We start from the raw sequence: 15,829 nt of genomic DNA, 5'->3' as shown, positions 1-15,829 counted from the left end.
TAACGAGCACGAGTTGAGCAAGCTCTGACTCGATTCGATAAGCTCGTGAACAACTTAATAATATATTTTATTTATATATAATTAAAAAAAGTTATACAACACAACATACCTTTCTACCTCTCCTCTCCTCTTCTCTCACCCTCTCTTCTAGGGTTTCTCCAAATTCTTGGTCGTTTAGCTGGAAATGGTCTAATTTATTCGAAAATTAGACTATTTTTTGACCCTTTTTCCTTATTTTTCTTTAGTTTTGCAATTTAGTTTTCATTAAATCTACACGAGTAGTGTAGATATACGTCCATCTCCCTATGGTGGAGTCGTTAGTTTTTGTTAATTTTGTTGTTTGTTTTTGTTTAGGGCTTTTTTTGTGTGTTAGGGTTTATTAAAAAGGTAATCATCTTGTGCCCTATTATCAGTTCGTTGGTAAAGAGTTGTCCAGAATCGCAACGGTTGTCAAATCTTCAAAGGCGTTCAAGTGAATCACGTGAAAATCATTCTTACGGCTACAACAAATCGTTAGACCGTCTCTCTGAAAAGGCTGTATATTCCAGCGATGTGTGCGAGAGATGTACCACATTGCAATATCTATTCAACGATCGTAGCTTTGATGAAGGAAATCCTTATTTGATTTAATTTTATGTATTTGTTGATTTAGATTTCATTTGTAGATGCCGTATGGCTTTTGATTAATGAAATGATCTGTTTTAAAAAAAAAGTTATCATGTTAAAATATTATTGACACTTAATATTTATATTATCAAAAAGAAAGAGTAAATTTCTAATAATATATAAATTAATAGAGAAAACTTATAAAGTAAACAAAAAAAATATCAAAGGCCTATACTTTTAGAAGGACTAAAATCTTAATGAGTAGATCGTGGGCTACTCGATTCGAAAGTCTAACGAGCACGAGTCAAGGAAAGTCTTATGGAGCTAAGTGAGTAGCGAGCACGAGCCGAGCACATGTAAAAAGTTTTTGAGTTTATTTTTTAAGAAAAATCATTTTAATTCCACAACAAACTCTACCACTCACATACAAGTATTATATTACTCCCTCCGTATTTTTTTTTTAAAGTGAAACGTTTTGACTTTTTGCACTATTCATCTAATCCACTTTGACTAATGTTAGTCATTACAACAAAAATATAGTCTTGTGGGTACTTATTGGAATCATCTTTTTAATAATTTATTAAAGCCCTGTTCAATTCACCTTAAAAAATGCTCGTAATATTAAGTAAACATAATTCAGTCAGTAAAAATAAGTCCATTTCAATAAAAATAATTTCATGTAAATAAAAATTATTTCAATTGATAAGTAATAATCATCAATAACTTTAAAGAAGATATATAATAGAGAATCAGCAAAAATAATTTCAGTTCTATAAAATTAATTTCAGTGAAGGAAAAATAAGTTTAGTTAAGTAAAAACAATTTTAGTTCAGCAAAAATAAAGTGAACTGAACAGGGCCTAATATTCATCATTATAATTTTTATTTATTGATTAAAGATATTATAGGTCAATATTTTGCATAAAATTTCATGTCGGTCTAAGTGTTGTAATTGAAAAACGGAGGAAGTAGTATCTCATAATTCTGCCCTTTTTATTTGTCTATTTGATTCTTCATAATTATAAGAAAATTGAAAATTTCTATAACTTCGTGTATGCAAAAATTACAAAAATGTGATACTCTAATTAAATGTACATTTTGAATCAAGTCCAATAACATCTCATCCGATTACATTAATTCTTATTTCGTACGAATTAGTGATAATTTCTAATTAGAGTTTTTAAAATTTGACCTGTAAAAGCCTACAGTAACAAGCAAATAAATTAAAAAAATTTGAGTTTTGCTACCACCAAAACATCTTGTTTTGACTTTTGCTACCTATCTAAAATTTTATTTTATTTTGCTACCTCCAAAATTTACAAAATATAGCTTTTACTACCACTTAACATAATCCGTTAGGGTTCCGTTAAGTGGGGCCCATTATTTCATAAAATAATGATTTAATTTATTTAAAAAAAAAAGAAAAAACTTAAAAAAAAAAAAATCCCAGCCATTGCCTCATTGTCAGCCACCCCTCCCCCCTCCCCGTATCAGCTGCCGGCGCCCAAACGATCCCCTGGCGTCGACGACTAGGGTTGGCAATCCCTGATCCGATCCGAAGTTACTGAGAGAAACCCAAATTCGGCCCGAACTGAACCCGAACAACCCGAATTTGACCTGATTTGACCCAAAGTTCATATTTCATAATAATATTAAGTTTTACACTATTTTTGATAGTTTCTAAGCACAACCCGAAATTGACCCGAAATCTGAGCCGAATCCAACCTGCTAACCCGAATTGCCACCCCTACCGACGACCCCACCCTCTCCCTTTCCCCCACCCACGCTGCCCACCTCCTGTAATACCCCGTATTTATGAAATGTATTTTCTAATTAATTAATTAATTATTATTTTCTAAAAAGGGTATTTTAGTAATTTAATTTACTATTTGAATTTTGGAGCCAAAATGATATTTGAATTTTGGCGCCAAAAGAATTTTAAAACTTAATCATTGTTTTTGGATTTTGGATAAGATTTATTATCCATTTATTTTATTTTAAAAACCGGATTATTTATATATAATTCGGATATTTTTATTAAGCAAAAAAGAAAAAAAAATTATATTTTATTATTAGGAGGTCCAAAAATTCCTAATTATTGGCTATTAATTTTGGATTTTCCTAGTGTGGGAAATCTGATTTTCTAAGTTAATTTATTTAGTGAATAATTGGTATTCTCTTAATTAATTATTTTATTCTATATATATTATTTACACAATCATTTTTAATCCTTAAAATCTAGCAAAATAACTTCCTAAATTCTACTAAAGAGGCCCAAAAGTTTGAGCTATGGAAGCTCAAAATTTTCAGCCATAATGGTTGATTTTTGGGTAATTTATTTTGGTAATTTGTATTTTTAATTATCTTCCTTAAATCTATTATTTTTCCTTAATTCTTATTTCTCATCTCTTAAATATTTGATCATCTTATTTCCGCACCTTATATCATCCTTGATTATTTCCCAAGCAAAGCCATTTACCATATTATTTTTCATGACAACATACTTTCCATAAATTAATTATTCCTTAGTCACCTTAATATTAAACTTTCCATAATTCTTTAGCTCTCTTCTCCAAGTAATTTCCTTAATCTTTTACCATAATTCTTCCTACATTCTCCTACAATAATTCTTGCATGAGCTAGCCTTTAAATACCCCTTGAATCATAGCTAAACACTCACACCAAATGCTCTAATCTTCTCTCTTAATCTCTCTAATTCTCTCCTCTCTTTTTCTTGCTCTTGCATGACCACCACCACCAATCACCACCTCCACGCCGGCTGCCACTCTCCTCGAAGCCAGCCACCACCTCGGCAGCCACCTGCCGTAGGCTGCCGCCCTTCCTTGTCGCCACCTTTCTTCCTCTTTTCCTTGGTTTTCAACCTCTTCTTCTTCTCTTCTCTTAATTAGTTGTATTATTATTATTATTATTATGGGGGTATTATGAAAATTATAATAAGTATTTTTAATCAAATAAAATCATATTTTTATTCAAGTTTATGAAAAGTAATTTATAAGGTTCATGTACATATAGTTGGGGTTTTATTTTATTTGTTGTGATTATTTGTTAGCCTTATATTGATTAAGGTTATATTTATTTGTAGGGTGTGTTTGACAAGAGTGATTGAAGTTATTTTTTGTGTTTCTAGCAAGGATCAAATGTACGTTTAGGTGGCTAAATACCTTTGAAATTGATTGGATTGAATAAGCATGTATTATTTAATTTTTATGATGATTGAATTAAATTGAATTGAATTATGTTTTATGAAATAAAAGTATGTTTAAAGAATTGGTTTCAATAAATAAATTGAAGGATTGATTTTATATCATGTTTCGAATAATTAAATTATTTATTATGTTTAAAAAAAAAGGTTTGATTTTGAAAGCATGTTGAATTAAATAAAAAGGAGTTTTGAATTGTTATTATAAAGATTGGAATTATTATATTAAAAAGGATTTATGGAATTATTATTATTAAAGTTTTACAGGTATGTTGATAATAATCCTACTATGCGGATTTGATTGATAAGATTTTAGACTTTGCATGACCGAGTCTTTCCTCAAGAATAGCCTTGCAATATAAGGAGACTAGTTTGGGGAGTGTGCACACTTGGGTGAGGAATTAGATTTAAAAGAGGAATTGGTTTTATTAATCATTTTATCGAATTATTGAAATATTGGAATTGGTTTTGAATAATGAGTTTGGATTATTGGATTAATTATTGGAATTGATTTTAAAAGCATGTTTGCAAATAAATTAAGTTTACTTATCTTGCACTTATCGTACTTAGCATATTTTGCTAATCCGTATTTCCTATTTGTTTTGGTTCGCCCTGTTTACCTTAATGGTAAGCAGTGTTGACTATTTTCAGGTGGAGTCAATAATTGAGCATATAGGAGTCCCGGGTTATGCTTCACCTAGATCTAGGAATGTTGGTCTTTGTTTCTATTTTGAGTACTCATAACATTGGATACTATTTTCATTAATAAAGAAAGAGTTTGAGTTTCCGCTGCGAAGTTGTGGTTTTTAATTAGAAGTTTGAGTAGCCTTGTGTAATCACGCGGCGGTAATACGCCTAAGTCTATCTTTACGGTGTAATTATACGTATTACACTAATATTTCCGTAGAGGGAGATTTGGGGGGTGTTATACCTCTCTCTCCTCTCCCACTCTCGGCTGCCCACCTCCCTCTCCGATGTCAGCCGTCGTGGTTTCACCTTCCTCGCACCTTTGAATTTCGGCCTATTCTCTCTGGACATATCTACCGACGCCTTCACCTACGTTCACTCTCTGCACTTCCATCTCGTTCTCCGCCGTCTCTTGTTTTTGGAGCTTCGCAACATTTCTCTCTCCTCTCATCCTCATTTGGAGAGCTCGTGCGAGGTCATCCTTGTGCCGGTGCTGGGGGATCGTTTGGGCGCCAACAGCCGACACGGAGATGGAGGAGGGGTGGCTAGAAGGTGGTTGGGCCCCACTAACAGAAATAGTAACCAATTCTGTTAAGTGGTAGCAAAACCTATGTTTTTTGCTTTTAGGTAGTAGTAAAATAAAATAAAAATTTTAATGGGTAGCAAAAGTCAAAATGGTGTATTTTAGTGGTATCAAAAGTCAAATTTCCAATAAGTAAAGACGGAAGGTAAATGACTAAATGGTACTATAATAAAGGTGAAACGGATGGAGTAATAGACAACAGCTAATACCGACTACACGGCAAAACTTTTTGTGTCGCAGTAAAATTTTCCGGTATATTATACTCGTATGCAGCTGTAAACTCAACTGGGAAAACACAAAGAAAATACAGATCACATCCCCCAAATTTTGCAGCAGCTTCACCATTTCCTGCTTCCATGACCTCACTATAGTAGAATGAATAATTCATTCTACTGACCCAATCCGCCATTTCTGCAACCTTCTCAGCTCCCACAATGCTTCTCTCTTACCACATTTTCTTCCTTCTTTCTCTCTTTCTCTTTCTCTCTCCTCCTCTGTCTTCCGCCACCACCAACCTCGTACTCCCCCATCAACACCCTGACCCTGAAGCTGTTGCTCAAGATGTTCACAGGTAATTTCTTCTTCATTTTACTCAAAAATTTCATCTGGGTTTTGTTTAGAAGCTCAAACATTGATCTGGGTAGTGATTTATTTGCATCAATGCATGCATTTGTAAACACATTTTTCACTTGAGCATTTCATCGAATATCTAGTGTGCGCAATTACTAGCATTTTTACTTTCTGTTTTAGCTTTTTTACTTAATTGGGCAACTTGTATATTCCATGAAAAACTGAGTATATCTTGCAATTTAAGTAAAATGTTCAAAATTGGGAACAACCCTGGCTCGAATTCAGATTAGTCGAAGTCTAGTAGGCTTTGAATAACCGATTGGTGGAGTCTAGTAAAAGTGTGACTGGCATTGTTATATCCAGATTAGTCGAAGTCTAGTAGGTTCTGAATTACCGATTAGTCGGATTCTAGTAAAATTGTGACTGACATTTTTATGTTCAATTGCAGAATGGTGAATGCCTCACTTGTAAGGAGACAAATGCTTGAAGATTCCAAGCACACACCTTCATCCTCTTGCTTAACTGGCAACCCAATAGACGACTGCTGGCGGTGCGACCCACATTGGGCGTCGAACCGCCAGAAGTTAGCCGATTGCGGCATTGGCTTTGGCCAATCCGCACTAGGCGGAAAAGGGGGTCAGATCTATGTAGTCACTGACTCATCCGACTCCGACCCAGTGAACCCGAAGCCGGGTACGCTTCGGTATGGTGTGCTCCAGGATGATCCCCTGTGGATTATCTTTTCCAGTGACATGACAATCAAGCTCAAATATGAGCTAATCGTTAGTAGTTACAAAACTATTGATGGTCGAGGAGCGAATGTACACATTACTGGTGGTGGGTGCATCACTTTACAGTATGTTTCGAATATTATCATACACAACATCCATGTGCATAACTGTGTTCCTGCCGGAAATGCGTTCATACGGTCGAGTCCTACTCATGTAGGGTACCGGTCAAAATCGGACGGTGATGGGATGACAATTTTTGGGTCAAGTAATATTTGGATTGATCATTGCTCTTTATCTTCCTGTACTGATGGGCTGATTGATGCTACTGTGGGGACCACAGCTCTCACCATTTCTAACAGTCATTTTACTCACCATAACGATGTTATGTTGCTTGGTAATAGTGATGGTCATGTGTTGGATGAGGGAATGCAGGTATAAATTTCTAATTCAAAGTGTGTTCACATTTGCGGTTTATTATTTCACTTTGCTGTCCTGTGTTTTCTGTGTGGTTTATACTACGTATATTTGTTTCAATGAGTTGAGGAGGTAAAAACATTTTCACTTTAGTGACCCGATTTTAACGTGGTCGTTACATTTTGTTGATTGTGTATAAAACAGGTGACATTGGCTTTTAATGTGTTTGGAGAGGGAGTAGTGCAAAGGATGCCTAGGTGTAGAAGAGGGTATGTGCATGTAGTTAACAATGATTTCAGGTATTGGGAGATTTATGTAATTGGAGGGAGTGATAACCCCACAATCAATAGCCAAGGTAACCGGTATACAGCCCCAGCCAACCCGTATATAAAGGAGGTTAGACAATTCGTACTTTTTGTCTTACCACATATGCTTTGGCTTCTCTGGTATTAATTTTTTTAATGCCTTTTGTTATGATTTCAAAAAATTGTTAATTTGTTTTTCCGCCTTTTGTGTTGGCTGATCTAAGTTTAATACTTCATCTAAATCCATTGTCATTTAAATAATGCGCGTTTAGAAATTAAAAAGTTAGTTAGGTGGTAAGATATTACTTTATGGAAAGGAGTAGCTAGATAGTGAAGATATTTCAAGATGGCACAAGCAGTTTTTTAGAACTATTTCACTTGAAGTAATTTACTCCGTATATCTTTTCCCTTAAATGCTTGATAAATACAGAGTATGGAGTGTTATACGAGTAGCTTTTTGAAGGAAACAAAGAGCTTATTTATTTTGTTCAGTTTTTGAGATTGTTTCTTGAATTTGTTTGTAGTATTATTGTTTATGGACCGGCGAGGAAGGGACCCACAAAAATATATGATAGACAAAAATTTGGACTTTTGAGACCAAGGACAACTGGTTTAACCAATTGAGGCTTTAAATAAAGACCTTTAAAAATTGGAATCTCATGTCAGTTCTCACTTCTCAGATATGTAGTCATACTGTCTTAGTCTACGCAGTGGATGTGGGCCTGTCTGAAGGTGCTTGACAGCATATATAGAGAATCTTTGCCACCTTTTCCCCAAGGATTTATTATCATTATACTTAATCATAGTATTTCTTAATATTCAGACTTCTAATTGTTGAACAGAATTTTTATGAGTTAATTATTTTTTAAATTTGTATTGGAAAAATGCATGTTTGAATTAATTAATTAATGAGTGTTGTCAAGTTGTTCCAACAGATCAAGAACACTATCAGAATTAAAGAGTTACAATTTGTATTCTAAAAATATGTCAATTTTTTCTCTAATCTATTAGTTCAAATTAGTGGGTCGTAAGAAGGGATAAGTCTAACTTGAATTATCCAAATTTATCAATCTTGATAAATAATATATTATCTGCTCAAATTAGTTGTGCCGTCTGCCTTTTCATGGTCTCCAATGAACTACATTGGAAACCTTTAAAACACAATCCAACAATATTAAGCCACAATCTTACCTATCCTCCTATGCAGACCTAATAGCCCTACTGCCTCAAATCTAGTGTATCCACTTGGATGGCATTGCCTTTACTGTTTGTAATCAGCCCGTCAAATTACTCATTGATGCTTATCTTTGGCGTGATCCACAGCTATGACTGTGTATCTTGTTATGCACTAGTCATGGAGCTTGCTGTACAATGAAAATTTCATCTCTGAATGGCACACGGTTTCTTTATGAGGAATAAAATTTGCTTGAGAATAACATGATTTGTATATTAAATGGGACTTAATTCTGATTTACTTGAGCTGAACACACAAGAATGTACCCTATTTCATTTACAAGTTTTTAGTCACCCTGGATGATATATTTGACTGTAAGAATGTAAGATAGCAATTTAAAAATGACATTAAATTATGAGTTAAAATGTTTAATTTGTAGGCATGACATCTCCTTATTTTGAGCCTTGGAGTTTGTTCTTACTATTTCTGACTTCAGGGTTGAAAAGTGTCAATAAATTTAGAGTTCCAACTTTTATACTAAATAAGTATTTTGTGAGATTTGGTTTCCTCTTCCTTTCTCTTCGGAACAAGAAGAATCCTGTGAATTTGCTAATTAATGGACAGAGAAAAAAATAAGTCTTTTATTGTAATGTTGGAATGTCATCAGGTGACAAGGCGTGTGGAATCAGGGGATAAGAATTGGGCAAGTTGGAACTGGAGGAGTGAAGGGGACATAATGTTAAATGGAGCCTTCTTTGTGCCTTCTGGAAACGGTTTAACTTCACAATATACCAAAGCCTCTAGTATTGCACCCAAATCTGCAGCAGCTATTGACCAGATTACAATGTATGCTGGTGCTTTTGGAGACCCCAGGTAACTGTTAAACTGATCCAAGCTCTTGATTTGTTTCATCTGATTATTACTGATCCAAGCTCTTGATATGTTTCATCTGATTATTACTGATCCAAGCTCTTGATTTGTTTCATCTGATTTTTACTTTTACTCTTATAAGTTATACAAGATTATAACAACAACAACAAAGCCTTATTCCCAAAATGATTAGGGGTCGGCTAACATGAAAACTAATTTTCTGTAAATATTAGAAGTATAAGTTATACAAGATAATAATTTTTTGAAAAAAAATTTCTGTAAATATTTAATTCCTTGTTAGTTGTTACTGCTTCTAACAAAGATGAGGAATGTGTAAAGTGAATGAGAAAAAGTATAAGAAACTATAAACTTTTTCAATTTTACAGTATATTATTCTGCTCGGAGAGAAAACTGTGGAAAAGAACCCTTTTTTTTTTTTTTTTTTTCTCTCTCTTTAAGAATCATATCCATAGCCTACTTTTGTGGTTTTATCCCCATCGTACCTACCTATACCCATGTCGTCCCCTATGATAATTGATGTCCCTTGTTTTAAGAGACATTGCCAAATTACTCTCTAGCGTCCCTGACATGTACCAGGGATATTTTTTATGTCCCTTGTTTTAAGAGACTACTGATTCCTCTGTGCATCATTGCTTTATACTTGTTTTAGGGTCTTTTGTCCCTTGTTTCTAGTTATATTAATTGTGTGTCTAGTATGTCAAATAGATTGGCTGTCTCAGTTACTTTCCATTTAATGTGTACTCCTTTGTTTTTTTCCTGTTCAAAGCATACTTGACTATAAGCGTCTTTCCTCCAAATATCAAAACTTGTACTTTCTATCCAATAAAAATTTGCAGATTATTTTTGGAGATGCATAGATGTATAAACTACTAGCTTTGCTTCATTGACATCATCAATAACATGATACTCATAAAATGTAAATAATCATAATAGGTTTGTAAACAAGTAAAGGGGTAAAAAAAACAACTCTACATTTTAGGATTTGGGCTTAGCTTGATGTTTACAACATCCTACAGCACAGCACAACACTAATGTAATCACACAAACCCTTGAAAAATACTTGGTTCATTTTAATTTTATTATCAATTTCACTTTTTGTAAAGCTCAAAAAGCTAATGCTCAAAGTTAAAAGGTAAAGATTTTTCTCTCCTTTGCCACTGGTTGTGTTTTCAGAATTGGCCCATCATCCATGTGCTGATAAGGCCTTTCTTCCTGATAATGACTGTTGCTGACTTTTAGCTCATCCTTGGTCCACACATCTTAGCTCATATCTACATCTTAGATTGTTTCTGATCAATGCTTCTAATTTTTCTAATACGAAGTATTAAGCACATTTATGGAAGCATTATTTCTATGGAAACATGAGTCTTTCATTTGTGGTTCATCAAACACATTCATAGAAAAGTATGTGAAAACACGGTTAATTTGCTGAGTCAATAGAAATATTTTAATTTCTAAGTTGTAGATTTATATTCTGTGATACTAGTAAACTACGAGTATAAATGAGAAACTTTCCCTTTTTCTTAAACTAAAGAGCAACTTACCTAGCCGCCATGGCTGGCCTTTAGCGGCTGCACAGGGCCCAAAATCTGATTAGGCCCCAAATTACATATAAATCTTTTTCTGTGTAAAATATTGTTTTTTTTTTTTTTTTTGAAGAATTAAAATATTTTAGTTGAAGGTTGTCTGGCTTCATGGTTTGGTTATTATCAAGTGCTGTTGGGGTTTCAAGTTCGATCCTAAATGTCTATATGTTTCTCTTTTTTTTTTTTGGCATTCAATTTTCATTTGAAGTTTTACATCGTATTTTACAGCACTTTTTCTCACTTTACTTTTCATTCATTTGAAGTTTTACATCGTATTTTGCAGCACTTTTTTCACTTAGTTGCTCTAAATATTTTTTTTTTTTTTTTTGTAGAATTCTAATTCTCTAAATATTCATTTACTTGCATTTATATTTTCGTTGTTATTACTCAAAATAATTTTTTTAATATGTTCATTAGTTTATTTAAAAAAGTAGCGCATTTTATCTATGTTCTACATTTTTATGTTGAAACGATAAATTAAGAAGAGGGCCTAATTAAATCATAATTGCACAGGGCCTCCGTAATAGTTGGGACAACCCTGCTAGCCGCCATATAATAAGCTCCATAAAAGTATCCAACCAAACAAAACAAATTCCTTTTCCTTGCAATTTAGAGCTCCTATGCTTATCTAGCCTAACTAAACAGGAATTTCACGAGTAACAGGTTATTAGTCCTCCATGTGATATTTTTGTAACAATAATAACAAGTCACATGCAGAAAGAGGAAAAAGATTCACAATACAAATTATCTGGTCATATATTGGCCACATTCCTATTGTTTATATGAAAGTCCATATGGTAATTATTGGCCTATTATTTCTAATCTTTCCATACAAGAAGGGGTTTTTTTAAAGATATTGACAATGTTTCCAAGGGCTTCAATGTTAAAACTAGCGATGGTAGTCTGATAAGATATTCTACTAGCAATCAGCCATTTTTCGACCTGTTAGTGATTAGCTGCAACAGAGTAGTTAGTTATAACTCTTATTGGTGGTTTTTGTCAAGGACTCGGGGTAGGGATATAATATAGAAACAAAAACTAATTGTTTTACCTTTTTTTGTTTCAAAATTTCCAAAATTAGGAAGGTAAGTACTTTCACATCCACCATTAGACATTTGATACTTGGCATTTAAACATTAAAGGACACCTTGAAGCTTGAACAATTTTAATTTCACCTAGATATTAGGTGAAAATGTGAAACCTATTTTAACCTTGTTGAAGTCTGTTTGTCTTGAGTATTACTAGATTGATAAGGTGAAAGCTACTTTATTGTATTGATGCATTGAGCTTTTGATCTATATTACATAAGGAATTAGGGACTGCAGACTGCTAGATTTTAAGATCAAACTTTGCAGTCTGAAAGAAGTCTGACTATTACAGAATTTCCTTCAGTCTGCGTCTTAATGCTCCAAATCCTTACATTCTGCTCCACAAATTCGTCAACAATGGCAGCTAGGAATGTTTATTGTTCATTTGTATCCTTGTTCTGCCGAATCGGTATCTGGCTTATAACATTCAGTCCCTCTAGCTGAAGCCTGAATTCAAAGCCATCCTCTTGGCCGAAATTGATCCAAGTTTGAGAAAATTGGTATAATTAGCAGTAGGGAATCACATCTTATAGAGCTGTAGATTTCTCACATTAATTTAGTACTCTAGCTTCAGCATGGCTTGACTTTCAAGCTTTATAATGAGATATCTTTAAGTTATTCCCATTAGGGCCATTTTACCGTGTAAGGGCTGTAACCCCCATGAGGCCTGACATGTATCTTTATGCCTGCTGCATGAAGTTTGCTGCCATCTTGAAGCAGTGTTTACTACCATGTCACTTGACCCTAGACCCAATCCAAGCCCAAGCCACTCACCTAATTCATCTCTACCAATAAGTTTGGTGATTTTAAGAAAGCCATCTTATTTCCTGCTGTCCTCATAGATTTAATGTCTCCATAATTAAATTGTGCCAAAATCTGTTATCCTGGCTTCAAGATATATATTTTGGAGCAGCCAGTCCAGATTTTGGGCGGTTGCCCACTTTTAGTCTGCCATTGATAGTTTTGGCACTCGGGTAGGTTGATGACCAAATGAAGCATTCTCTATGTGTAGGCATCACCTATGATCTGGCTGGGTCCTGGCTTTTGGCCTTACTCCAGATCTGTTTTTGGCCTGGCCCATGATCTGCTCTAAGCTCACCACAATCATTTCACCTTATATTTCCTTTCATCTTGAGTATTATGGCTATCTTTGAATGATAGACATATAAGATTGAAATTCTTTTGATTTGACTCAACAAAATGCATCATTAGAATTTCCTTATTCTTTCTTTAAGGTGGATGCCATGATTATTACCACTGTGTCCTTAAATGTTATTTTCCTGCACTATTAATACTACTGTAAAAATAAGGAGATATTGCAATATCTATGAAATTTGATACTACGAAGAAGGAAATGTTGCAATATCTATGGAACGGAAGAAATAGTAGAATGAATCTATTTGTCAAGTTGTGGAAGGTTACAAGATTTAATTGAACTAGGAACAGTTTGTGTAGTTATAAATACAGAAATGATTAAGCTGTAAACTATGCATATGTGTGAGATTATATGGTGGTCGGTGGAAAAGTTTCCCAGCATTTTATTTATCATAAATGGGTTTGTAATAAAGTATAGTTGAAGAGAAATGATATATGTGAGACAGCTGGTATGAGCCTGCATTCCAAATCATGTCTCCATGGTTATGGGAGTTTACCGAAGGATCTAGTAGTTTGCAGCATAGTTATAGGCCAATGGATGACTGAACCATGTTGAATTGCTGCTTTGATATGCTCTCCAAATCTTGGGATTTTTTGCTTAAGTTAAAGCATCAGTTTAAGATATTATATAGACCATGTACCTCATGAACTAATTAATTTTAACTTTTTATGCATACAGGGACGACACAAACATGCCACAAGGCGGTGGAACAAGCACGAGTAGCAGCAGCCAGGCTAAATCGGGTTCTGGATCCAGCTCTGGCTCTGGATCTGATGGTGATACAGACTACTTTGGCATGATGTTTGGGAGTGGCGGACCACCATCCTTGTCTAAGGCTTCCATTTTTTTGGCTATTGTTGTCGTTCTAATAATTTGCACGATTACTAACCACGATAACTTGATGTCCTTAGCATTATTATGTCTATAGTTATTAATCAAAACAATTAAACAAAAACCCGGAATTTTTTTTTTACCAATTTTCAGTAATGTTCTGCGGCTTTGTAACTTAATCTTCTACTGTTGGGGAAGTTATTAAACACAAGAACAGACCCCAAAGTAGTACGCTGAACTGTATATTCTGGAACCCTGAGAAATGCCTAATCTAATCACTAATTAATTATTCTTGAACTTGTAATGTGCGTTTGAATCTTGTCTCCATTTCAACCTTTACCATCTAATGTGCACTAATTCATGTGAGGCCCATAAGGGTAGATATTGAATTTCAATAAATTGGATTAGACAAATTGGATTTGGTCACCCCAAAATTGGGCTAAATGGGGAAGACAATTGTCCTCCCAACATAAGCATATACTTCGTACTTCATACTTCTTTCGATTTTTTAAGTTGATACGATGTGAATTTTGATATTAATTGTTATTTCACTTTGACTAGCCTTTATGATTTATAGTAATGATAAAATATAATTTTATTTGAATCATTTCAATGTAAATTTTATCACATTAACTTTTTTTTTTTTTTTTTTTTTGAAAGAAAGATAGAGCAATATCATTAAGCTGACAAATCCAACATGGCCAAAGTTACATAGCTTTGAGGGAAAGACCCAAAGCAAATAAACTCCGAGTTTCCCTCTGTATCTCTCCTCGCCACTAAATGAGCTAAAGCATTACAACATCTCTTAGCGTGGGAAAAAATGCAACAGTCAAACCAAGCTCTATCTAATAGAATATCATCATAAACTCTAAACATAGGAGCCAAACCGGCTATACCGTGAGACGATAATACCTTGACAACATTCAAGGCATCAGTTTCGACCCACAGACTAGAGAAACCAAATCTCCTCGCCAACCTCAAAGCAAACTGTACTGCTTGCGCCTCCAGGCACTCCGGATTGGAAGGAAAGACACATTTTGTTGCAGTCATGACAATGTTCCCTTCTGCATTCTGAAAGACAGCACCCAAACCTGCCTTACCACCAGTCGAAATATGGGCATCCACATTGGCCTTAATCGTCCCATAAGGAGGGCAAGACCAACTACTGGCACTTCCTGCTGCAATTCTGTGAGGTGGGCAGCAGACCTTGGCCGAGTATATCATGTGTTCAGCAACCCAATTACAATAATTAGCAGCCAACATTACCGCATTGGGCTGGGCATTTTCAAATATGTGCAGATTTTTGCATCTCCAACATGCCCATATAAGAGCAGCGATTTTCAGCAGTTCACTCTTGCTAACCTTATCACGCAACCACCTCCAACGAGCAAGGAAAGAGTCAGTTGGAACTTCAGCAAGCAGGTCAACAAGATCACTGTATCTCCAAATCTCCTTTGCATACTTACAGTCAAAGAAAGCATGCATTATAGTTTCAACATCACCTCCACATATTTGACATGCTGAATCATAAATAATATGCCTTTGAACAAGACGATCATCCACAGCCATATTACCCCTGATAGCGTTCCATAAGAAGAGCTGTAGCTTAGGAGGGGCTGCCATCCGCCACACTGATCTCCAGTCATCTGAGGACAACACCATGCTAGCACCGCCCTTAGCTGCTCTTGCCAACCAATACCCAGCCTTCACAGAATATATCCCTGATCTTGTTCCAGTCCAAAAGAAGCCGTCCTTAGAAGAATATTGGGATAAAGGAACAGCCAAGACCGAAGGTGCCACATTACCCAGCAATTCAGAAATTTTTCCCACATTCCATCGCTGCTCCCCTTCGCACATAAGATCGGATACGGTCATCTCAGCATCAACACCAGTAGGTCTCTGAAGAATTACATGCCTGTCATTATCGAACACCCACCTATCCATCCACACCTTCGTATCCTTGCCATCACCAATACTACGGCCCAGCC

At 34.9% G+C, this 15,829-nt stretch overlaps 1 protein-coding gene across 1 annotated transcript; it reads left to right on the top strand.

Annotated features, from left to right (window-relative positions):
• The first annotated feature begins 5,359 nt into the window (after window positions 1–5,359).
• On the top strand, window positions 5,360–13,993 carry LOC110716006 (probable pectate lyase 18). The gene is made up of 5 exons (XM_021894631.1): window positions 5,360–5,666; window positions 6,114–6,828; window positions 7,015–7,206; window positions 8,957–9,162; window positions 13,689–13,993. Exons 1-5 carry the CDS (start codon window positions 5,530–5,532, stop codon window positions 13,936–13,938), a joined length of 1,500 nt encoding a protein of 499 aa, XP_021750323.1. The 5' UTR covers window positions 5,360–5,529; the 3' UTR covers window positions 13,939–13,993.
• The last annotated feature ends 1,836 nt before the right edge of the window (window positions 13,994–15,829 follow it).

The sequence above is a fragment of the Chenopodium quinoa genome, unplaced genomic scaffold (assembly GCF_001683475.1).
Source record: "Chenopodium quinoa cultivar QQ74 unplaced genomic scaffold, ASM168347v1, whole genome shotgun sequence".
Classification (NCBI taxonomy): Eukaryota; Viridiplantae; Streptophyta; class Magnoliopsida; order Caryophyllales; family Amaranthaceae; genus Chenopodium; species Chenopodium quinoa.
Note: the sequence above shows the minus strand (reverse complement) of the source record. Positions and strands in the feature narration are given on the sequence as shown.